Source organism: Saccostrea cucullata, unplaced genomic scaffold (assembly GCF_032062105.1).
Source record: "Saccostrea cucullata isolate Sc308-1 unplaced genomic scaffold, CSIRO_AGI_Scuc_v1 ctg364, whole genome shotgun sequence".
NCBI lineage: Eukaryota > Metazoa > Mollusca > Bivalvia > Ostreida > Ostreidae > Saccostrea > Saccostrea cuccullata.
The window spans coordinates 269103-294355 of record NW_026928969.1 but is presented as its reverse complement, the minus strand read 5'-3'; the positions used below and the strand labels follow the sequence as shown (position 1 = coordinate 294355).

The following is a 25253-nucleotide window of genomic DNA, read 5'->3' as shown; positions in this document are numbered from 1 at the left end:
CTTCAGACATTTAAGAGCCACAATATGTATTCCGATCCCGATTCAAAATTATGCTATCTGCAGAAAAAAATCAATGTTTTTGACATTTATGAATATAATATTTTGATTGAGACAATTTATAATTTTACATATTCACTTATAATACTTTAAAGATGAATTAGAATGATAAAATATGATAATGGGAACAGGACACATTTCAAGGGAGAGAACTCGAATGCACCATCGGAAATGACAGGCTGACAGGCATCTATATATTCTTTGGCTAAAATCGCCCAATATGTATCGAAAGCTCCGACCACGGAACATTCTAAGTGTATTGAATGATAGAAGTGTTTCTGAAAGCGTAAACAGTAGAAAAATAATATGGGATAGACTATCAGACACCAAAACCCTCTTCTTCAAAGATTTGAAGGAACATTTTGGATGCGTAAATGCAATTGAATTTTCTAACCAAGGCGGAGAACTGATCGCATCAGGCATGTCCTTTTACACAAATAATTTTTAAAAATAACATTATTAAATTTGATTTAAAAAAAGGTTTGTGTTTTTAAATTATGATTTACTGCCTGTGAATTCTGAACTTAAAATAGAACATATGTAAGGGGAGTAAAAAAAAAACTAAATACAGGGATAAAAAAAAATCTTTCAATAACTTGACCAAGTGATTGACTGATTATTTTTTTTTACTCTACTGTCAGGTGGAGATGACCGCAGGGTTCTGATATGGAATGTAGAGAAAGCATTGTCGGATATATCCAAACCCTGGTCACTCAAAGGAGAACATACCAGCAACATATTCTGTCTGGCCTTTGATACAGATAACACCAAAGTCTTCTCTGGAGGTAGGTCATAAAACATTGCTACGTAAACTTCAAACTTGCTTAAGTATTTATGAGAAATAAAGACATCCCTATGAATCATACACAGAACAAAATTGGTTTGTGGGACACTGATGCATCTGCTTGGCACAGGCAGCTTATGGCAAAGGTTAATGTTTATGAAATGCAAGCCAATCTAGTAAGTTAAGGTCAAGAGATAAAAATGTTGGTGCCTAAAGAAAGGTCTTATCTCGAAGAACATACCTGTGAAATATGAAAGCCCTAGAATCCACTATTTAAAGTTACGGTGAAGGTTGAAGTTTATCAGAAGTAAGTCAAACATCAAGGTCAAGGTCAAATGATCAAAATTAATGATGTCAATGGGAAGGTTTTGTCGCAAGAAATACATATGAGAAATATGAAAGTCTTAGTACCATCCATTCAAATGTTGTAGTCAAGGGATATATTATGTACATATTTGCAAAAAAAAAGTGGAGGGGGGTGGAGGCTAACCTCCACCCCCAACCCTGTTTCATTCCTTTGAATAATTTAGCATATATTTTTCTCATTTTTGAAATTAAAAAATGTCAATATTTAACAGATCTGTAAAAAAGTTTTATTTTTAATATATACAAATGGATTTGGTATACCTTATTTTTTCATTTTTAGGAAATGATGAGCAAGTGATTGTCCATGATTTGCAAACGTAAGTTCTTGTGTTTAGATAGCATTTAAAAATATTAAATAAGGTATCAGGTATATTAATGTATCAAAAGGTTTTATTTTGCTGTCCATTGAAAGGCCAAGTTATGGAAAAAGTAATGTTTCCTGAAAGAAGGATTTTTATATCATTAATATGACTGAAGAAAATTTGACGATAATTTATTTAAAGTAGGGATGTCAACGAGTAACCGGTTAACCGGGTACTCGATCGAACGTCCGAGTATCGAATACTAAAATGGGTACTCGGTTACTCGGATGTATATTTTTGAATATTTCTAAGCTTATTTTTTATTAATACATTAATCTGTTTTAAAACATAAAATGCTCATTGCACTTGTACATACAGTAATTAGGGTTAACTACGACTCTAAATGACCGTTATTGCCTCTGGCAGTGTTTATACAGTAATTATCGTGATTAAGCACCTGGGGTACCAGACTTTTCTCACCTTCGGCTGTCTTCTACCCTTATTTTTTGTTTGGGTTTCATTATTTGTTTTCACTGAACATGGTTTAAGATCCATTATGTTTAAATAAATTAGATAATTTCGTTAACGGGAAAAGAGCGGATGATAATACACGTGCAATTGTTGATATGGTTGTGTTTTGATTACATGCCAATACAACTGGTTGAAGGCAAGGGCTTTAAAAAAACTGATGTCCATCGTTGCACCAAACAACAAAATACCGTCCCGTAATATTATAAAATCTAGGATCGAAAAAGTGTGCGAAAATCGTAAATCAGCTCTGTTACGAGAACTTGATCAAGTTCAAGTTGATTCTGTACGTAGCCTGACGACTGATACCTGGTCGCCAAAGGCGACAAAGAGTTACATTACAATTACAGAGAAGATTATTTTTTTTAAACAAAAACACTGTGAACAACTTATGATTTTATTTTTTGTGTTTATCTGATAAATGAATTGAATTTTAAAAAATAATATGAAATTTCGTCGGGCACGAAGTGCTCATCATTATTACAACAGAAATACATAAACTTACGGGAAAGCCTCCAATCAGTGCATCTGGTTTTATTTCTACAAGAGTTTACAATGTTTTACAGTCTTCAATTTATTTGTTCATATTAATTTACACTTTTACCGAGTACCCGGGTACTCGATCGGAAAAACGTCCGAGTAACCGAGTATTGAAAATTGACCGATTTGACATCCCTAATTTAAAGTCATTATAGAACTTATACTTACACAGTTTATGTAAAGAGATTGAGACACTTAATGAAGCGAATACAATTTTTAATCTACTTTAGAGGAGAGACTCTGGATGTGTTTTTACATGAGGATGCTGTTTATGGTATCTCTGTTAACCCAGAGAATGGGAACGTGTTTGCCACAGCCTGTGATGACGGCAAGATTCTGCTTTATGACATCAGGGAGCCTCCAGCAACAGGTATACTAAAACAATCTAACACAATTCAAACTTTTAAGCGAAGATTATGTAATTCCAGTAATAACTTGACTTAAGAAAAAAATATGTACCCACGGTATCTGATGCTGGACTTGTATGCCTCAATAAACCTTGCATGTAAATGCAACTGTTCCTAGGAATACCCTATGTACTGGGTACCTAGTTTTCCCAGTAATTATACTTGTGTACATGGAGTTATATCTTCAGCATTTGGTTCATATACAAAGATCATTATAGCTTTACTTTTTCAATTTTAATTTCAGCAGATGCCATTTGTCTGGCAAGTTACACTTCTTCCATGCATGCTGTGATGTTCAATCCAGTGGAACCCCGTCTCCTAGCAACAGCCAATGCCAAGGAAGGACTGGGATTATGGGACGTCAGGAAACCCAAGAGGTAGGAAAATCATGAACATGATGAGGCATCTCTTTGTGACAAATTTATGTCTTTTTAGACAAATACTGAATCTTATCCAGAAATAAATTCTTTTGTTTTGTGGAAGTAAAATGAATGAAATATAGGGATAAAAGATAAGATCAATTTATAGAAACATTGTAGTTCAAAAGATGCTCAAATATACTTGTATAAATTTTCTATAGAGCCCTATTTCTTAAGATATTACTTTTTCTTTTTTTGGTTAGTTGTTTATTGAAATATGGAAGTGGTGTAGCTCAGCAGAGTGCTAATAGTGTGAGGATAAACAGCTCTGGTGACCGGATTCTGGCACTGCGGCGCCGACTTCCACCCATTCTCTACAACATTCACAGCAGTAAACCAATATGTGAGTTTGACCATGCTGGGTATTTCAATTCCTGCACAATGAAAAGCTGCTGTTTTGCTGGTGACAAAGATCAGGTACAGATTCGTTATTTGTTTGCTGCTTAAATTATATTTGTTTAATATTGCAGGTTTAAATTTTTCTTCCTCAGAGATTGAGAGGATATTGTTTTAACATGTTTTTATTTTGTTTTGTTTTTTTGTCTTTATTTTTAAATTTTTGAAAGGCCAACAATTGAAGTAAACAAAAATGCTACACTTGGGGGGCATGCATGTTTTAAAAACACTTTTTTTAAAAACTGTTCCTTATATTAAGAAAATCAAGATTAATTTATTTAGCATGAACTGGTTTGTTTATGGTTTATGAAGAAAAAGAAAACATTGCCTAAATGGCCTTTATATAATAAGATGATGCATATGTTCCAAAATATGTATGAAATATTTTGTCTTTTTCAGTATGTCCTGTCTGGATCAGATGACTTTCAGTTATACATGTGGAAAATTCCAGAGGATTTGTCATCAAGTAAGTTTAAAACAAAAAAAGATTAACATGCCCAAGGTGAACAATCAGAATGAATAAATTATTCAGAGAACGTATAGTAAGTCAAGAAACAAAGCACTGTACTCACTATACAGTAGTCACATTTACAAGCATTTGTTGAATATTGTTCAGGTCACCTTGTAAATTATATAGGCATTGGTAAGAACATTTTTCAGGACACTAAATATATTTAAAGTCTATGTACGAGTACCAGGTATTTGTTGAAATTTCTTTTCAGGATGTATTTTTAAATCATATGTGTAAACACTTACTGGTACATGTTACATTATATTTCAGGACGCTATGTGAATGATGCTCACATGGTTCTTCATGGTCACAGGTCTATTGTGAATCAAGTTCGCTTCAACCCAAACAATCACATCATAATTTCTTCTGGAGTTGAGAAAATGATAAAGGTAAGTTTTTACATCAGTGAAATACTAGCTTACAGTAATTAAAAAAAAACTCATTATGCCCAGCATAGCAAAATTAGGGTGTGTATGTGGGGGTGGGGGGAGGTCTTGCATGAAGTAGAGGGTAACATAAAAAATTCTCCCAGACACAAACCGTTGTTGACTGAGGTGCAGCTGAGGGTGACAATGCTTTTAGAGGGGGTGAAAATTTTCACGTTTCCCTGTACCACATGCAGTATTAATTAATACTATACAAATAGTATGTAGCTAACACAAACTACCATTGCTTTATATTTATTGTTTCATGTACACTGTTCTGTAAATGCACTTTTTTTTATAGGATAAAAATTCTGTGAAACTGCGATTTCTTTAAAATTCTTGGGTAGTAATTTACATGGATTTAGTGTACTATAAGTATACTATAACAAATTTCTGCAGAAAATCTGTGATCATATACAGAAAATAAATTATAATACCACATAATATACACACTGTCATTGTGAGATATTTAATTTTGAATTATTTTGTTTTCATTGTAATTTCTTATGAGGTTGTCTTCATTTCATTTTACGTTAAAGGTGTGGAGCACTTTTCCTTTACCAAACACTTCAGAAATTACTAATAAAAGCATCAAAGAACGTCCAGTGTACAGTCATGAGGAGTATATAAATCTCATTCTGAATAGTGGACAATTCATGTCACATGACTATTCTAACCAATCAGTGGAAGAGGATCCTCGTATGATTGCGTTCTTTGACTCCCTGGTTCAGCGCGAGCTGGAGGGTAACAGTTCTGACCCAGAAATGTCAAGTGGAGAAGAAGAAATCTATGAAAGAATAATGCAACTGTCTCGATCAGATATTTCTGACAGCTCAGAGGACGAAGTAAATTTAGTGAGGCATGACGGATCGTCATCAGAGAGGCGTGATCTAGACAGTGACACAGACAGTATCGATGATCCTGCTTTTAGTCCTTTCACTCTGGCATTTGCAAGTGTCATGGCTGCACAGGCCACAGATAGAAATCCTGCAAACAGACTCTTGAATGCTTTGGCTGGAGAAAATGGTAATAATAATGAAAACCAGAATTCCCGACGAAGCATTTCTGAACTCATCGCTCAAAAGAGAACCGAAATGAAAAAAAGAATGCAAAATGGTAAATTGCCCAAACAAAAGAAATCACAGATTGACTCTTCAGATTCAAGTGATAATGAACAGCATCTGTCTGGACACCCAGACAATATTGTTGCTGCTCAAAGACAGAGGAGGAACCTACAGTTACAGAGACTTAGACAGCTCAGACAAAGTGTCCTACAGACAGAAGAGGAAAGTTGTGAAGAAAACGAACTGACATCCCCTGCAGTAAATGGTCATTCAGAGCCTTCCACATCCAAAGGAAATCCAGAGTTTGGTCCATTTTTATCTCACAACAATAAAAACAATTCTACTCACAGCTCCTGTGCAGAAAATGGAACAGAATCAGAAAGACTGTTCAGTGAAAAATTAAATTCTCATGTGACAAACCAAGAACCAAAGGACAATGTCAGTGATCGTCATGGTGACAACCAGCAACCAGGCTGTAGTCATGACAATGAGGAAGAGGATAGACGACAGAACTGGACAGAATTCAAACGTTTCAAAAATCGAACGAAAAAGAATAAACGTGTGTATCGTAAACATAATGATAAAGATGATCCTTAAAATAAATCATCCAGTAAGGTCTGAGGAGAATTCAATTTCTTTAAATGGATTGATATCAACTTTTTTTCTGGTAGTCTGTAAATACTTAGCAGTTCAATCATGATGAAGATTTTGACACTGAAATAAGAATATGAACATGTAAAATGAAATAATGAAAATTCAGAAATATTCACGGTATACTTGATTAAATTAAATGGAATTATACATGTAATGTATAACTTAATTATTAATCCATGAATAGCATAAAATTCTGGTATCAAAACTACTGTAAACCAATTTTTATTCCTGTGCAAGGAATATCTGCGAGTTTGGCAACCTACTTTAACTTGTGAATATTAATTGCCTTAAACTATAGATTGGCTTTGTATTTGTAGAATTGTTTCTTCAGTCCCAAAAATAAATCTTCACTGATTGACAAATTGGGAATAAAAGATGACATGAATAATGATTTACAGTAACCCCATGAATATTTTTGCCTGTACAATATCTATCTTTGTGGAGGGTTTATGTTTGGTATATTTCTGTTAGCTAATTTTGATGCTGTATTTTGTAAAGTTATGTCTTTGTTTTCAAACTTTGTTAACGTCCTGTACATAACATTCTGTACAAATTTGTTAGAATATACTGATATTTTATTGTGGCATACAATTAGAATGACTGTGTTAATTGTTCCTGTACTATAATAAGTACTTTGATTTGAGTCATCTGGAATGTGGCCATTTTGAATGCATACATTACATTGGTACACATTAAAGTGGTAAAATTGTTCCAGTGAAAGGAATGTTTTGAGCTTTCTTTAGGAGCATCTATTGTCACATAATGACATGCCAATTTCTTTAGAACCAAGAAAACTATACCTTTTGCAAACATTTTAATATGCCCTACTCTCTGACTAAAAATGTAACAATTGCTGAAAGAGAAATAATGAAAGACTCCCTGCCTCTGTGAACCTTCAAATTACAATGAATTTACATAATAATGCATTTATTGCAATATTGTGAATCAATTTAGCACATGTGTATGCAGTATTTATGTAGACTGCCAATCTGAATGGCCATTATCTTTATAGAATGGTGCATTTGAGAAAATTTGACATTTGGAGCTTCTTTCCGAGTGCAGACAGATGTAGCCTCACCCACTCACCCTTACAGTATGTCATCGTGTTACAATTAATTCATATTTAGGTTGATTTGTCTTAAGACTGCTAAAACCACTGGGAACTATAGGTTGTTAAACGAAAGTCCAAAATGTTCCATTCATACAGAAAATCTAACCACTTCTATTTGCATCAATGTAAGTAGAGGGCAATAAGAGAATTTATCCCCTGACCAATCATTTGTCATTTTTTCCCGAAGAAACTATACAATTATTTTAATGGCATACAAACTGCATTGTAGCTCTATCAAAGCAAAACTGATGATTGTGTATTATTGAAAGTTAAACCTTTACTGAAAATAACACACCAGTATACAATGTGGAATTCTTAATATCATAATGAAGGTTTAAGGGGTATATAGGAATCACATCGTCTGTCTGTCTCCCGGTCCATGTAGTTGTGTCCAGTCTATAACTGTCTTATTGAGAGGCATTGGATTACCCCAACTTTTTATTGAATAAGGCGCATACAATGATTGACTAAATTTACAACTGTAAATTGTGTATTATAGACTCTGGTATGTTTAACATCTCTCTACAGCTACTGTAACAACATTTTTTTCATAATTCATCTCTGTTCTAAACTGAGTAAGGTTAGTAGTTGAGTTTAATTTATGATGTAAAGATGTATACATGTCTTAAATATTTTACATTTTACCAGGGTTGAAATGTACTGATATTTATTTTTTGTTTATGATAAATAAGATCATGCAAATTCTAATTATTAGATATTCATGTATATATTTACAATTTAATATTAAACTGCAATAATAAAGCATCCTAATTTATGGTGATTGGTTTGTTATTGTGATAAAAACTGCTGTAAGTTGTGATATGAATTGTACATTATATTAGTCACTATGATAATCACAGTATTAAAAAAAAAATGTTGGCTTGCTCTCTCCCGACTCAAGTTAAAAAAAAATTAGGTAGGTCGACGTAAAAAAACAAAAAAATATTTTATTACAAAACACGTGCAAATATGAAGTTAAAAATAGTTACATGTATTAATGAATTGAACAAAAAACATTTACTGAAGGTCAAAAAGAGTTCAGATTCAGGCTGTTTTTAGTCAGTTGGTCAGGAGAGGGCAATGATTTTTTTTAAGATAGCCTGTTTTTTCTCGAATTTTTAATCCCTGTAATTCCACCTCTGATATTTCCTGGGGTCGTAGGATATTGTCTCCAGGATTTTAACCGATGACTAGATTTCTGATATTGATCACCATTTGATATCTTCCACTGATTAGTTGGCTATCACCCTACTACTTTTTAAATATTGGTCCTTTTTGTCCCCCACTTTCGGGAGAGTGAGGGGACATTAATCTCATTCATCTGTCACAAAAACTTTAACCTTGGTCATAACTTTTGATTGAGAAAAAATACCGTCTTCATATTTTACATGTACATTTCCTGTGACTAGATCCCTCTAAAGATGGCATGATTTTTGACACCTTGACTTTGAAGTTTGACCTACTGTTCAAATTATAGCATTACTTTAAATAGGTAATGACTTTTGAGAGAGAAAAGATAGGGCTTTCATATTACATACATATATTATCTGTGACAAGACCTTTCTAAATTTGATGTGTAACCTTGACCTACTTTTCAAAAATGTTATCTTTCCTCATAACTTTTGAGAAGAGATGGGACTTTTGACATGAGCATTGTGTGTAACGAGATGTTTCCGAGTATGCTTTGATTTTTTACCCCTTGACCATCATATGTGACCTAATTTTGAAACATTTTATCTTTTGATGAGACGAGCTCACTTTTGATTTCAGTCTCATTTTTTTTCAAAGGAATTAATAGTGGAAAAGTGAGATCGAGATCAAAAGTTAGCTCGCCTAAGTTTTATGGGCCCAGGGCCTGATAGGGCATTCCTACTTGAAACAATGGCATCCCATCCACTAAAGACACCGAATACGAGAGACCACAATTCTTTGAATTTGCTTGTTATCTTTTAAGTTAAAAAAACCCTAACAGTATTGGAGTTAATAGGTTCAGGAACATGACAGAAACATGGCTTAGATGTATAACATGTAGAATTGCAAAATGCTGGAGAGAGTTGCAATGAAATAACTAAATAAAATACAATGTCAGTTTATTTATTACCTAATATGAAAATGAACACATCAAAATTACAATGTTTTTGCTGTACATTGAGCAACTGTGAACAAAGAAATTAAAATGCAACATATAATTTTTGCAGCAACTTTTCGCATGCAGAAGGTGAAAAAAAAGCTTGATGACATCATCGATCAAAAAATTAAAAATAGTTTTTGTTAATGTTACGCTGAGCTTAGTGGGTAGTAACAGTTTAAGCTGAGCTTGTGTACTTGGTAACAGCTTTGGTTCCCTCGGACACCGCGTGTTTAGACAATTCTCCGGGAAGCAGAAGACGAACCGCCGTCTGGATATCACGGCTGCTCATGGTCTGTCGGCGGTTATACTTGGCCAGTTTGGACGCTTCGGAGGCAATTCTCTCAAATATGTCTATCACAAACGAATTCATAATACCCATGGCACGGTTCGACATCTTTAGCTCGGGATGGACTTGCCGCATGACTCGGAAGATGTAAATTTTAAAAGACTCCTTCTTTTTCTTGATATGTTTCTTTTTGTTTGAGGCCGATTTTCCTGCAGGTTTCGGCTTTGGTGGTTGTACAGTTGCCGGCTTACTTCCCGATTTCTTTCCTTTCGGCATTTTCACATGCAGGATTGCTGAGTTCCGCGCCAAACTTGATGCAGCACGTGATCAGATGTTAAAGTACATGGGTTTTCATTGGTTATCATTGAAGCTGCATCAGCACTGAAATTAGATTTTGGGATTTAGAGAAGAGAGATTCCTCTTCCGATAAACAATAATTTCTATAGTTGAACCACAATAAGCTAGTTCACATTATTCTGACTTTACAAAAGTGATAAATCATAGAAAACGCATTCAAACGCGCTTTGAAATCCATCTTTGTCAAAATAGCTTTGCAAGTGGTACATGTACATGTATATATTGTTGAGACAACATTCTGAATGATGTAATTTTTTTGTTTAATTGTTTTGTGATATGCTAATTATTGAATTATTAGAAATTCATACGATGAGTAATTCTCCTGTACACTTATTAATTTCTAATAATTAAATAATAATGATAAACGATATTTTCTTTAATTTTTCCTAAAAAGCTACAATTTAAAGTTTAACAAAAGTAGAACAGAAACTGAAAATCATTTCGCTGAAATTCAGATACATACTCTTAATTACATGTATTTCCTTTTTTATTTGTCAGTGTTAAAGAGTGTTGTAGGAAGACTGCTAAAATTGGCTGATTCTGCTGCCAAATCCCTTTTGGTGAATAAAATTCTGAATAATTTTATGTTAAGGTAGCTTATATAGCTAGTGAGCATAGTGGCACATGGATAAGTCGTAGAACTGTAGCGTAAATTGTTATGCATGGTTTTATATGCAAGTCTTTGACCACCAAAGTAATAGGAATTTGATGTACATGTATTGGTATTTGAAGTTCTACCCCCCCCTCTTTCTGCGAAACTTAAGTATATTTTGCATGCCTGTCTCAATTCTAAAATTAAAGGCGCCTCTCCCCCACTTAGCACTGTGCCTTGATCACAAAACAAACCTTCGACCTTGCGTTCACTTTCCGGTCTGGAAAAAGCTTCTTCAGGGGTAAAAAACATTTTCATCAAATTATTCCCTCAAGTCAAAAGTACACCTTACAATTATGATCTATGTACATGAGGCTACAATTGTTTATTAAAGAATAAAAGAGACACAAAGGTCATAAGCTTACTTTTGCTATTAATATAGCCCCAATCCCCTAAGTCTAAGAGGTTCCGATATCAATTCTGAAATCCTTTGCAGTAACCACGACATATTCCCATAAAATCCTTTGAACCAAATATGACTTGTCAACCAATATTTGTCTATAATTAAACTCAAAGCTTAAATCAGTGATTTTTTTTATGTCTACGGAGATAACATTGGCTTTGGATACAGATTCCTTTAATCCTTTGTGTTAATGTAATGTCAGTGAGTGTAAATATGAGACAGTTCGTCTTATAACACTTCGTCACGGTTTTTCAAAGACTCTGTGACTTCCATTCTTTTCTCTTTTTTGTTTCATATTATTTCCCTGTGACCAGTTAAGTCTAGCTGAAATAATGTACTCTCAAAATTTTTCGCAACACCCCCCCCCCCCCCATTTACATGCAGCCAGAAAATGACGGACGTCGTGTGCTTTTTTTCCCCAGAAATTAAAACTAATAATATCCAGTTTGAAAATGAAGTCCACTGACTACCCAAAAGTTCTACGTCTTTGCAATAATTTTTATGTTCCGAGAATAATCTTAACAACCAAATTCAAGATACCAAGCATGCCGATTAAAGCGTCGACACAGCTTCTGCCCAGTGCGAAGAAATCAATCAAACAAATTACGACACATATTTATTAATCTTACATAAAAATCGCCAAACTATAAAGCAGGTTTTCAATTTAATTAAAATGATTTACTAATTTGTAAAATGAACATTCAATAAAGTGTGCCACTCAAAGTTACATAACACTTTTTTTACAATTTAATCTTGAAAGATTGTTTGAATACAGTTTTGGGGTTTGATTATTAAAACAGAACAGAGAAAAGTACATTTAAAAAAATCACATTATTGTATAATACCTTTTCTTATTTCTTTCTGAGAATTCATCTTTTTCTAAAACATGCATTGAAAGATACAGTTTTTCGGGGTTTCGTGAAGTTCTATTAAATTCATAATTTGTAATTGAAGAGATATAGAAATTTAATTGTTTAGCAGCTTTAAAATTCCGCAATACTTTTTGAATCAATATTCCCGCTTGAACTGGAAAATACGTGTAAATATACATATATTCATTAGTACTCGATATTGAAATTATTGTCGATGTTGTAAATCTACGTTCGCAACACTCTTTGCAATAATTTAATTATTTGGGGATGAAATATTATAAATTTTAACCCCCCCCCCAAAAAATACGCTATGATGCAACGTCAGGAATTGCTACTCAACGTTGTAACGTCAAAACGACGTCAACATCAGTTGTTTACGTGCAGTGTTTAAATATGTTTTTTAAAAATTACACGTATTCCCATTGAAGTAATTATTAATAGTAATTTGTTGACAAACAAATTATTTTTTTTTTGGACAGATCATCAAAACAAATTATGTATTTTTAATTTTCTACATGTATCATTGTTTTCTCTCTTGCACATGAAAAGAAAATTCTGCACTTGCATGGATTTAAAAGTATAACTACATTTGTATGCGATAATCGTTTTATGGTGATCATTTAAAAAAAAAATCAACAGAAAAAGCAATTTAAGGATACAGAGAGGTGATAATTAAAGATTAACATGTTAAATATGAAGGGTACAACAATACGCAAATAAATTAATAGGAAATTGAATGTCCCACTTTTTTCAAAATGGCAAACGTCATTTTAAGAAAAATTGTTTGAATACATTTTTCCTTAGAATTTTCTTATTTACCGGTAAGATCTGATGAAACCTATAAGAAAAAGTAATTTAAAAAATTTCCACTGATATAAATTTTAATAAATATTGCCTCTTGAATAAATCTTAAGCTATTAACTAATATATATTTGACATAGCGTCAATTACGATTTCATATTTGCAAGACACGGATTTGTTTGATTAAATACTTTAGCGCCTGGAAAAATTTCATTTCTTTTAGGAACAAGTTGTTGTTTAAAAGTACTCATTGTATATCAATTCAAATTTGTAAATTTTACCGTAAAATTTTCTTTTTTCAACTGAAAATGATAAATTTTCATTGAAATTTAATTTTATTTCAAAGGATGTGCTTTAAAATTCAACAAACGTATTATGTCTAAATATGATGTAAGAGAACTGTAAAATATCAAAGAGATGCGAGATTTTTCAACTTTTTTTGGAAAATAAACTCTGTAAATATTTTTCTGTTAGCACAAGACAAAAATTGAAGCAATTAGTCTGTCAATGTGTACATACCTTGTAATAATACTTCTTTTTGTTACAACATTTTTTACAAAAAATCCATTATTTTCATATAAAACACTACATGTTTATTATCAAGACTGTACTACAAATGTAAGCTGAAAACGGATTAAGCGTATTATTTCCTATTAGAAACAATTCCTGACGTTACGTCTATATAAAAAAAATATTCATATTTTTTCCCCCGAGGACATTGATTAGTTTATGAAACATTGATTTTTGAAACTTTTTTTTCGATAAGGTCTCTATGCCTACGATCCGCTATAATTTATTTATTTTGATAAAGAATACACAGTCTGAGAACAAAGACTTTCGTACAGATAAATTTTCATCAAACTTGATATGTGAATAATTTTTCATTTACTTTTCCAAACAACGTAAATGAAAAACGATGCGCTCTCAGACGTTGACATAAATCTTACCAAAGTTCGCTCGAAGATTAAAACAAAATCAGCACAATATTTGTTAAATGTTATTGAGTTCTGACTTTATGATTATTCCAAAAACACCTCGAGCGTTTAGAATTGATTTTGACGTTAAACCCCGGATTAACCCTTAGCTATATATTACCTACCAGGGATATGCCTCGGACAAAAATTTCAGACCCCGGAGTCTATTATTGAAGAAGCCGAGGAATTTACTAATAAATAATTTAAAGTCTTTAAAATCTATTTACTTTAAACTTGGACTAATCTCACGAAAACATGACGGGGAGCGCCTTAAAGGATTACGTCTGCTGTATCTTAAAATCCCAAATACAGAAAAATGCGATAGTAATCAATTGAAGTATCTATAAGAAATTGATTTACGAAATATAAATAACAGTAGGCATGTCCAAAATGATTAAGAAGATATCAAAATTTACAAAAATAATTCAATTTAAGAAACAACACCTCGGGAAGGTTCACAGCAGAGACGAAGGGGACACGTGGTAGGTACAGGGGATCTTTAGGAACAGGAAATCCATGCATATATAGAATTTCATAATTAATTTTATAAGATTGACTTGAAATAATTATTAAAAAGAATAATGAATTATATTAAATATAGATATACATAATATTGTCTTTGCTTCTTACGCAAAGGCCAAAATATATTTTACCCAAAATGTTAGAGGTATCATTTAGACATTGTATAAATGGTCCAGGAAAATGATATAGAAAAAAATTCTTTTTCGCAAATACATTGTAATTCTAATTTGGCTTCACAACCTTTCTTTTTACATTTACAAAATAGAGTTAATAAATATTTTACTCAATCCATTATAACGTTTTAACCACATGTACAATTTACTTTTTTTCGTTCTTCTGAAAAATTATTTCATTAATTTATTCAGTTTTAATTTAATAGTCATATGTGTGTAATATGCAAAAGTAATGATATAGTAAGGTTACTATGATTTCATCAGTAAGTGTCCAGGTGTCACGATGACGGCGCCGGCATTATTTGTGTTCTTGGTGTTCCTTTTCGGATTATGTGCTGCCAAAGATACAGCTATTTTCTATGGCGGATCCATGAGTTTTGCTACATACAGAGATCATTTGGATAATGACACATTGAAGGTAGGTGAAAGCACTTCTTAAAATTTTATTTAAGAACATTTTATTTCCATGCAGAAATTCTTTTGAACATTTATTATTTTTAACGATAAGACCTAGTGTCGTATCAATTAATTTATATTTAAATAAATCTATAAAAAAAAATCCTTTCTCTTCACCAAGGACCTAGATGAAATTAAAAAAAATCAAATAGATATAATTTTTACACTAGTAAATAATACGGCTGTAAAACTCTTGAAGCAGATTTTTTTTCAAGTTTTTACAATTTATTAAATGCGCTTTTTTAAATCGTACAGATTTTGGCCTGGACCTTTACTTCTATAGTTATGAACCATTTTTTAGTTCTAAAATTTAATCTGGATTTGACAATGCATATAAAACTATATCCAATAAAAAATGTCCACAGCTAAATTCCATTCAAATAGGATTTAGCAAAGAACTATTTTTTTGTGGTGGAAGTTTTTTTTTAAAGAAGAAAATGATCAATTTTTCCTTTCTGAAATATATATATAGCACTGTTCACTTTAGATTCATATTTTTCCATGCTAGTTGCACACAGAACTGTTTTTTTTCCCCAGTGAAATGTTTTATGCTGGTTTTGTAATATCTATTTAATTATTTGTTATGAATTCTTTCATTATATTATGACAAATATATTAAATATATTCTGAAAGTCTTGGAAAAAAAGACCCACTTTTGACATAAAATTAACATCTTTTAAGTAATATTATCTAAAGATTTACATCGTAGACCTCCACTTTTGTTTTTCTTTTCTGAATATATAAGATAACTTTGATCAATCTGCTTAAATTCAGCAAAAGTCTAAGATTTTAAAACAATTTTCTTGCTTGTTAAATTTTCAATGCCAGAAAAAAATCACATTTTGTGAGTGCAGAAAGGTCAAGTGTACTGTTGCGCCAAAAGACGCATATTGACCCCCATTTTTGTGTCGATTTTTTATTAGTTGTGTGTAGAAACTAAAATATTCTTGACAAGAAAGTTTTCAAGACTTCAAATATCAGGATCCAACCTCCTTAAACAAAACTACACTTTTCACTGTAAATGTTTATCAAAGCATTTTGATAGAAAATGAGAATCTTTTTATCATCGCATCTTTCTTCTGGAATAAACGACATTTCTGTCCAATATATTCCTGCCGTTGACAATATACTAGTATGTAGACTGATTTGTGACATATAGTGACGCCAGGTCAATTTAAGGGGGTCGACTGTGGTTTTCATTGCGCAATATTTCGCGCATCATAGTTAAGTAAAACGAAGCGTATTTACTGTTTTAAAGCAGTTTTTCCCCTTAATTAATGAAATTAAACAAAATTAAGAAATTAGAGGTTTAAAAATTCGTTCGGACAAATTAGAAATTCGTTCGGACGAATTAGATATTCGTTCGGACAAATAAGTTATTTGTTCGGACGAATTAGATATTTGTTCGGACAAATTAGAAATTCGTTCGGACGAATTAGTTATTTGTTCGGACGAATAAAATATTCGTCCGGACGAATTAGAAATTCGTTCGGACAAATTAGAAATTTGTTCGGACAAATTAGATATTTGTACGGACGAATTAGAAATTCGTTCGGACGAATTTGTTATTTGTTCGGACAATTTAGAGAAAATGTGAACAACTGTCAGGACATCGCGATAATGTGCGATTTGCACCAAGATGGTTCATTTTATTTTGATTCTTTGCAAAATAACTTTAATGAACTACATTATCAATAAATATTTTGAATATAAGTCGTTTTAATGTTGATCTCTTTCTTATAAATTTTATGTAGATATTCACTACCCTGCAATTTATTCATCATGACATGTAAATGATTTTTGTAGTACATTTCTGATACATATGTCGCCGATATGTAGCTGAAATATTGCCGATTCGGCGTAAAACGTTCAATCAATCAATCTGGTGCATATGCGGTGTATAAAATGAAAAAAGGTCCTCAATGAGTTTTCAATTAAATATTCCTGTTTGTGAGTTAAGAAAACTTCACAAAAATGAACCTGTTCGTATTGATCTCAGGTTGTTCCTATGACTCGCGAGCCGGTGAATTAAGATGTCAACCGGTCAATCTGGTATATTCCCTAGTCCATTGATTTACAGAGCATAATTATAGCCCCCTCCCCTTATTGGAGAGGTACATGTAGTCGAACAAACTATTTAATTTCACTTTCAGCATTTCTTAATTTTGTTTATACGCTTTTACAGTTGAATACCAGTTCGAAGGTTTGATAGGCCAATGACTCACTAGAAAGGGGAATTATGAAACCAACCCCTTTTATGGGGAAAATAAATCATGAATGAATGTCAAAATATTTTCAAGTAACACCCCCTCCTCTATTTAAAAACGATCGATTGTCTTAATCATTGAGAAGCTTAACTTGCATTAAATTATGATGTGTTTTTAATTTTTACTGCACTTTCTAGGAACGTACATGCATCGTATTCATCTAATTTTTTTTTATCCTTTTCCCGGAAAAGGACGTGTGTTTAATTTGGTCAATATTATACCTGCATGTTTTAATTCATGCGCTTTTCTGATATTTAAATATAAAATAAAATTTATATAGATACTTAATAATAGTTTTTAACGATCTTAGAAAGAATCCATTGGAGATGGACTTATGAGATACCTTCTTTTTGTTCCTTTATCACAAAATACTTAAATGTGGGAACAGCGGTATAGAAGCCAAACTACAAATGTTCTAGCAAGTAAGCCCCACCTTAAAAATTTAAGACCCATCGAATGAGAGGTCTCATATTTTGAGTCCGATTTAATATAATACAATACAGCCACGTAGCAGCGTTTTTGAAAGGGGGGGAGCCTGAGAAAAAAAATACTTACCTGAAAAGTTGACAAGCAAAAAAAAAAAAACAAAGGGACACAGGAAAAGTTGCCTAAAGTTGACAGTCCTATTTCGTGGGGGGGGGGGGGGGGGGGGGGGGGGCTACTTTTTTAATGCAAATTTTTTTCCGTACCAATTGCCTGCAGTATGAATAAAACCTTAAGGAGTGGATCTCATCTTTTCAAAGAAGCTGTAATTGACCACTTGCACCCCAGTGTTACCAATTTGACACCACCAGCAAAAGTTGGTCTGGTAGAACCAGATTGTTTATTTACGACAAATCCTATGAGTGTGTCAGGGATGGGAGTGAAAAGATGTTTCTAATTCGTCCGAACGAATTTCTAATTTGTCCGAACGAATATCTAATTCGTCCGAACGAATTTCTAATTTGTCCGAACAAATAAAAATATTTTTTTTACCTGGCCCTCCAGCGGCGCCGTAGATAATGGATTGATTTTCACTTCAAAAAGCAAAACTACAAATAAGCAATATGTCACTTTATTGAAAAGTCCTTCAACATAATTCAAATTCATATATAATTTTTTTTTACTTTTGACCTTCGCCTTAAGAGTTTTATTCACATTTGATAAAAACAAGCATATTGTCACAGGCAATACACAGATTTGATATGAAAGCCCTATCTCTTCTCATTCAAAAATCATGACCAAGGTGAAAGTTTTTGAAAAGTAGGTCAAACTTTAAGGCCACGAGGTAAAAAATCATAGTGAATTTCGAAATGTCTTGTCACAAGTAATATACAAGTGTAATATCAAAGCCCTATCTCTTCTCATTCAAAAGTTATGACCAGTTCAAAGTAATGTTTAATTTTTTAAAAGTGAGTCAAACTTCAATGTCAAGGTCTTGGGGTCAAAAATCAAAGTGTATCTAGAAAGGTCTTGTCACAAGCAATTTACATGCCTAATATGAAAGCCCAATCTCTTCTCATTCAAAAACGAGACCAAGGTTAAAGATTTTAAAAAGTAGGTCAAACTTCAAGCCCTAGAATCAACCGTTCAAAACTTATGGCCAAGGTTAAAATTTTTGAAAGTTGATCAAACTCAAATGTCAAGGTCAAACCTTGACCTACTTTAAAAAATTAAACATTATTTTGAATTGGATATAACTTATGAATAAGAAGAGATAGGGGTTCCATATTATACATGGCACAAGCCCTTTCTTAATTTGGAAAACATTTTTTGTTCTCTTTACCTTGAAGTTAAAGTCTATACTTTGCATTTTGAGAAACTTCAACCTTTGCTATTGGCAAACACAAACATATTTCTTTTTTTTTTGACAAGAAAATGAAACTCAAGCGTTCACAACAAACCAAATGAAATTTGAATTTCAAATCTATTTCAAGGGAATGAACATTACAAGCTTGGAAATAATGCTATAATTTTTCAGGTGCACCTCAAACTTCTTACTGGGTGGAAAATAGGGACGGGTCCGTGTGGTGTGTCATGTCCACGGAGTCGAACACGATCAAGTACCCTGGCGACCAGACGGATGATGATTCAGTCAAAAGGACAGATGGAATACTTCGGGACATGGCAATTAGAATGGAAGGACAACACACTCAAACAAACTGCACATACCAGAAATATTTCTCAGACAGTGGCGACGAATTTAACGGAGGCAGTGGAGAGTGTTAATCCAATGGCGGAATGGGAGTTAGACACAGCGGAGATTTTTGTTCCCATTCCTGAAGAAATACAATACGTTGACGTTATGTAATAAAATATTGTTTGCCACATTCTGTGCCACATTCACTAGCCTTTATCTTCAATCTCAAATATTATATTTTACAAGAAAATTTCAAATAAATGTTTACTCTATATACGCAAAATTAAATACAAAATGGTACGAAATGATACGAATAAAATAAAATGTTTTTCAGATTTGAAGGACATTCATGGCTTGAATTGAACTTGAACAAGTTGAATAAACCACCGTGGCACATGCAGGTCAAGGTTAACTCACGCAGTCGTGGTGACACTAAGCGGCCCAACAGAAGCCCCATCGTTCAAATGAAGCCATTCTTCAAGTACGTTTTATAAATATTCAATGGTTGTTTAAATGTTGTTAGTTGAACCCCCCACCCCAAAAATAATATAAGTGCGCCAATTGCCAGCAAATGATTTCCTCCAATTCCCCTTCTCCGCCCGTCCTTTTGTCAGATATTTTAATTAGAGTAGATAAATTCAACTCATTTTCTGATTTACATCTATATATTATATATCAAAGTTAAAGACTGCAAACAGCTAAACACATTCTTCTGAGAATCGCACCTGCTTTCTAAACTGCCTGGCCAATGGTGCTTCATAACTTGTTCTACATAGACTTGTGTAATTTTTGCTATATCAACACCATCATGCAATGGCGTATAATTGTGAAAAATTAGAGTAGAAGAGTAAAGAAAGCAAAACCAATTCACCAGTATTTTCAGTCCGTGTTCTGTCATTTTTAATGTTTACGTTTCACAAGTTGTTTTCTATAGATTAATTAAAAATATAGTGCTCTCATTAAACATATAATCTTCTTAATACCTGGATTGCATTTTTCATCGAAAGTCAGAATATCTAACTAAGTACAGTGTATGATTTCTTTGAGGATTTTCTCTACTACTAGGCATTAAGCATCAAGCAAGCAATATAGTTACGATGAGCTAGGGTACTTCTTCCAAAATTATTGATGTCATGACCTCAGGGTTGGGGGTTCGGACTGTTTTATTGTATTCAGTGAAAATACAAGAGAACACTTTGTTGAATTGAATTTTCTGGATTACAGGTTTTCCTCTTTAATACATAACAAATTTTCTACTTTTTTTAGTATTGAGGATAAAGGTTACTTTTAGAAAGTGCAGGAATGCGAAGAAAAAAACGCGTTCTGAAATTCGTAGTTTCAATAATTTTCAGATAAATTAAATGTATTAAATTTTCCTGTGAAATGTTATTGTAACATATGTCATGATATTATACAAAAAGAGAAAAATATTTAATTTACTTCAAATCTTTGTCTATGTCCCTTAAAAGTTTGAAATTACTATTGATAAAAAAACAGCTGACCGTTATGTCAGTGATGAACAAATAGACCTTTATTAAATGCTGCAAAATTGGCAAAATACCAAAATAAGAAGGAATATGTTCTGCGTATTCCGATAGAAACGAGTTTTGATTAATTAATTTGAATGTATGAAATCAAATTTTTTATCTATAGTGCAAAATGATTAAAAACTGCTTGCATATGTTATTATAATTTATATTTAGAAAAAAAAGTTTTTTTGTACTTGTACATCATTATTCGTTATTCATAGACTTGGAATGAACAGAACCTACAACATCCACCTCACTGCCATTGACGAGGATGACGACGCCATCTTCTGTCGTTTTGCCCAGTACGTGGAGGCAGGGGCGACAATTACATCGTTCAGGCATAAATTCCCCCATGCCAGTGTTGACAAGGTTGTAAAGTTCCAAATTATAAAGAGAAAAATAAAATGAAATTTTTGCATTGTATGACAGAAACATATTGGTCAATGCTACTCTTAACTGATTATTTTCACAGAATAGCATCATTTTAAGCAATCAAAATGAAAAGATTTAAAAAAAACTCTATTCTTATAAATGACTTTTAATTATTCATGACCATCTTACTTGGAGTTTATTAAGCTTACGCTAAGAAATATATTACAGAGGTAAAAATATCACGGGCTAAGTTCTTTGAGTGTTAACCCAAATGTTAAGACATTTGTTCAATGTTTAGATGTTGAAGAGGAAGAATAGAAAGAAGTCATCTCCCATATTTAAAAAAAGTTGTACATGTTTTAAAAACATGTATTTCTCTTTTTACAGATATTATTAATAAGATAATACAATGTAGTATTTTTGTCACAAAATGTAATTACGCAAAACAACATGTGGAAAAATATACATGTACCAGTAGATTACATTTCGCATCGTATTTCTATCAGAAATGGATGCAATCCTTTGAAATTTTTAAAGACAGGGTGAAATGTTTTGTCAAAAAAATGCTGAACAATCTGAAAAATTGTTATAAATTTCAGGAAAACTGCGTGATCACCATCGACACCACTGACATAAATTATTTTGTGGAGAATTCTACAGGAGTTATTGCAGTAACAGTACAAGACTACCCGGCTGACTTACTGACACTGAAAGGGGACAAAGACATTAAAATACCCTATACAAACGTATTAAGTGCTGTGTCCGTACAGGTAATACTAAAGCATGTTTATATGACATAAATAAAGATAAAGACACGCTTAAAACACAAAAATAATTCTAAAAAGACACATTGTACAATTAAATTGACGATACAATTACAATTATCTTTAAATTTTTACTCAAAATTCATTTTCTGCTTTAGATATATCTCTAAAACTATGTATTCATTCGTTTTTCTTTTTAATCTATCTGCTGGTAATAGTTTGGGGAAAGAAGAATACATAAAACATGTCATTTGTGTCAAAGTATAAGAAAACCAAAAGTTTGGGGTGTGGTTTCTGGCGATTGATTAAAGTGAAGCCAGATGAGAAATTCCTGGTTATACGGGGTAAAATTTAGCAATGTTAATTGGACACTAAATGTATTTTATGATTAATTGTTAACAGTTTTTCGTATTTATTGTGGAACATGCTGACGAGCCAATCTTCGTTGACCCGACACCACCAAACAGACAGACATTTATAATCTACGTGGGAGTAGAATTTAAAGTCGAGTACTATGCACGACCAACCTCGCCAGATCCTACTAGGTAATGTTTTTGTTTCGCATTATCTTTGTAAATAAGATTTGCAAAAAGAAATTATTCAAATCAATTGGAAAAATTCCAGTTAATAGAAAAAAAAATGCAAAAACACTTAAGACATGTTAATCATTTATTATGATAAAAGGAACATTAAAAGGCAAGAAATTTGGTATTTCAATGGTACTGACAAATAAATTGATGTTACATGGTTTTATTTATCCACTTTAAAGCAGCATTAATCTAATGTCATTTTTCTTCGCAGGAAAATTGAAAGATTTGAAGTAACAAGAACAGGCGGCCGAGACACAAATCAAACCAGCATCAGCCACCTTAACGACCGGGTAGCGAAAATAACGGTGTCATGGATCCCAACAGAGGCCGACCTAGGAAAAGATATTCTGTGTGCAAGAGTAGAGGATAATATGGGGTTAGTGTGCGTTTGGAAAATATTAAAATATAAATTGACATTTTGAATTTTAAATCTATTTTTAATTTTTTTTTTCAATATTCATGTCGATTGCCGATTTTCAAAATATTCCTAACGAAATAAGAATATAACGTACAGGAATCATGCTCTCAGCCAAAATTCAATTTTTCAGATTTGAAACAGTGGATCTTCAGTGTTATTCTATCGTTATCAAGCGTAAGTATCCCATTAAAATCCTTCCTCAATGAAGATACCTCAACACAATACATGTTTCAATAAAGAAAAAAAAAATAAGTGATTTGAAATAGTGCAAATCTCATATAGAGATCCTTCATCATACTCGCTGCATTGATGAATGGGAGAATAGATCATTTCCTTTATTCTTTCCCTTTATTTTCAGCATACACGCCTAATCCAGGAAAAACATTCAAGGCAAGTTTGTTATGTACACTGTAAATGTCATGATTTTGAATGTTATTTTTACTCTTTTAATAGTATACTATTGGAGTGAGAAGAAAAAAAAAACATTCGTAAAAAAATGTATTATTACAAAAAATAATTATTTTGAGTAGAAAATTTATATAAACTAATGTTATTCATTATTCATCCCTCATTTTTTGTGTTTTCATTATTTGTTGTTCTAAGTGAAGGAAGTAGCTGGTATTGTTTTAACGAAAAAGTTATAGGTCTATAAAAGAACAACTATTTGCAGGACCTGCCCTACTTTGTTCACTTTCCAGAGCCGGGAGATATTGTTTTCCCTGAAAATTCCTACTGCAAGTTCCCTGTGTATGCTGCCTCGACGTCTACTGGGTAAGGGGTTTTAATAAGATAAGGTTTTAAAAGTGTATTTTACAGTATATGTAACCATATTTAATAAACAACTTTCACAAGAAAATATCGACTTTTCATCCTTGAATTTCTCTACTTCGAAACATTTTTATATCTCCGTTCCTTATTCCTTATGAATATTTACAATATGTCTTGATTACAGTTCTTATAAAGTATTTGATAGAACGCTAAATCTATATCTAATCTATTGAGAAATTTTCAAAAACACTAAAAACTGAACGATTGCAACATGTTTTCTGAATGTGCTAATTTTGACCCGTTCCACGTCCAAACACATTCTTTAACTATATTAAATGGCATTATGACCCTTATATTGTATTTCATTTCGTCAGAAATCGACCAAGACTTTTTAAAGAAAAATTATGTTTCCAATGTTCTGAAAAGTTGAGATTAAAAAAAAAGCGATCAGAATTCTGATTGCTTTATTTCAACTTTTGTCTACGGCAGATAACAAGCATTTTCACTGCATTTTTAAAAATGAAAATTTCTTTTGCACAGAGGAATCACCAACATCACCATAATGTCTACGGAGGCCTCGTCTGCTGTTATAGTTGGCACACTGAGGCATGCTAACAACTCGTACGGACCAGGGGCAATGGTGATCCAAGTTCAGCTAAAGGAACCGTTGGGTGGGCAACGGAGAATATGTTTTGAAGCTGCAGATGTGTTAGTAACAAAACATTTGCTATTGCATTGGGAATATGTATTTATTTGATTATTATTTGATTATTGTTAAATATAATTACTTTTGTTGTCTTTTTTCCAATTGCTGTCCAAAGGAGGGGTCAATGACATGATACTATTTATTATATTTTTGTTTTTCAGTAAATGTTACTCAAAGATTTAGAAACAAAAGTAAGAACAATTTTTTTTAATATGTCTAAAAATACATTGTTTTCTTTGTTACAGAAATTCAACTGTTGTAAAATGTCTTGTGGCCAATGTCCTGAAGAAAGGTTAGACAATCAAAAAATTAGAACCACAAAACTAGAGCAGAAATTGAGTCTGGTTCTCACGAACATTAACTAAAGATGATTGGTATTATTCTTGAAGATTAAAGATGTATTCAGACATATAGTCGTCCTTTCTTTAATCTGATTTTTGCTTCAGGTTATTTTAAAAGTTGAAGAGTTTGTAGAACGTTGATTTATTTGTCGCCCTCAACACTATATAGAGTCAATTTTTGTTGAAAC

The 25253-nt window shown here is 32.5% G+C and overlaps 3 protein-coding genes across 4 annotated transcripts in view; 2 read left to right on the top strand and 1 right to left on the bottom strand.

Moving 5' to 3' along the window:
* Nucleotides 1-190: 190 nt before the first annotated feature.
* Nucleotides 191-8340, top strand: LOC134279456 (DDB1- and CUL4-associated factor 5-like). 2 transcript variants are annotated; one of them, XM_062761863.1, is made up of 9 exons: nucleotides 191-476; nucleotides 699-842; nucleotides 1488-1524; nucleotides 2808-2947; nucleotides 3232-3361; nucleotides 3607-3820; nucleotides 4199-4265; nucleotides 4581-4699; nucleotides 5275-8340. In XM_062761863.1, the coding sequence occupies exons 1-9, from the start codon at nucleotides 278-280 to the stop codon at nucleotides 6394-6396; spliced, it is 2172 nt and encodes a 723-aa protein (XP_062617847.1). In that variant the 5' UTR covers nucleotides 191-277; the 3' UTR covers nucleotides 6397-8340. The 2 variants fall into 2 exon arrangements, with proteins under 2 accessions (XP_062617847.1, XP_062617846.1); XM_062761862.1 differs by having other exon boundaries at nucleotides 192-476; nucleotides 3229-3361.
* A 1313-nt stretch (nucleotides 8341-9653) lies between these two features.
* Nucleotides 9654-10310, bottom strand: LOC134279438 (late histone H2B.L4-like). The gene has a single exon (XM_062761837.1). The coding sequence runs from the start codon at nucleotides 10255-10257 to the stop codon at nucleotides 9871-9873; it is 387 nt and encodes a 128-aa protein (XP_062617821.1). The 5' UTR covers nucleotides 10258-10310; the 3' UTR covers nucleotides 9654-9870.
* A 4721-nt stretch (nucleotides 10311-15031) lies between these two features.
* Nucleotides 15032-25253, top strand: part of LOC134279461 (uncharacterized) — a 70667-nt gene continuing 60445 nt past the window's right edge. The window contains exons 1-12 of the mRNA XM_062761875.1: nucleotides 15032-15153; nucleotides 19419-19744; nucleotides 19912-20058; nucleotides 21328-21475; nucleotides 22078-22248; nucleotides 22645-22787; nucleotides 23044-23208; nucleotides 23381-23424; nucleotides 23609-23640; nucleotides 23921-24021; nucleotides 24559-24726; nucleotides 24970-25016. Coding sequence (XP_062617859.1) covers nucleotides 15106-15153; nucleotides 19419-19744; nucleotides 19912-20058; nucleotides 21328-21475; nucleotides 22078-22248; nucleotides 22645-22787; nucleotides 23044-23208; nucleotides 23381-23424; nucleotides 23609-23640; nucleotides 23921-24021; nucleotides 24559-24726; nucleotides 24970-25016 — 1540 coding nt within the window. The 5' untranslated portion in view covers nucleotides 15032-15105. The remainder of the gene's footprint in view (nucleotides 15154-19418; nucleotides 19745-19911; nucleotides 20059-21327; nucleotides 21476-22077; nucleotides 22249-22644; nucleotides 22788-23043; nucleotides 23209-23380; nucleotides 23425-23608; nucleotides 23641-23920; nucleotides 24022-24558; nucleotides 24727-24969; nucleotides 25017-25253) is intronic.

Excerpts from the sequence above, each read along its gene's own strand:
- LOC134279438 (XM_062761837.1), bottom strand. The coding sequence starts at position 10,257 with ATGCCGAAAGGAAAGAAATCGGGAAGTAAGCCGGCAACTGTACAACCA.
- LOC134279456 (XM_062761862.1), top strand. The coding sequence starts at position 278 with ATGTATCGAAAGCTCCGACCACGGAACATTCTAAGTGTATTGAATGAT. Across the intron at positions 843-1,487 it reads CACCAAAGTCTTCTCTGGAG|GAAATGATGAGCAAGTGATT; the intron begins GTAGGTCATAAA and ends TTTCATTTTTAG. Across the intron at positions 4,266-4,580 it reads TCCAGAGGATTTGTCATCAA|GACGCTATGTGAATGATGCT; the intron begins GTAAGTTTAAAA and ends ATTATATTTCAG.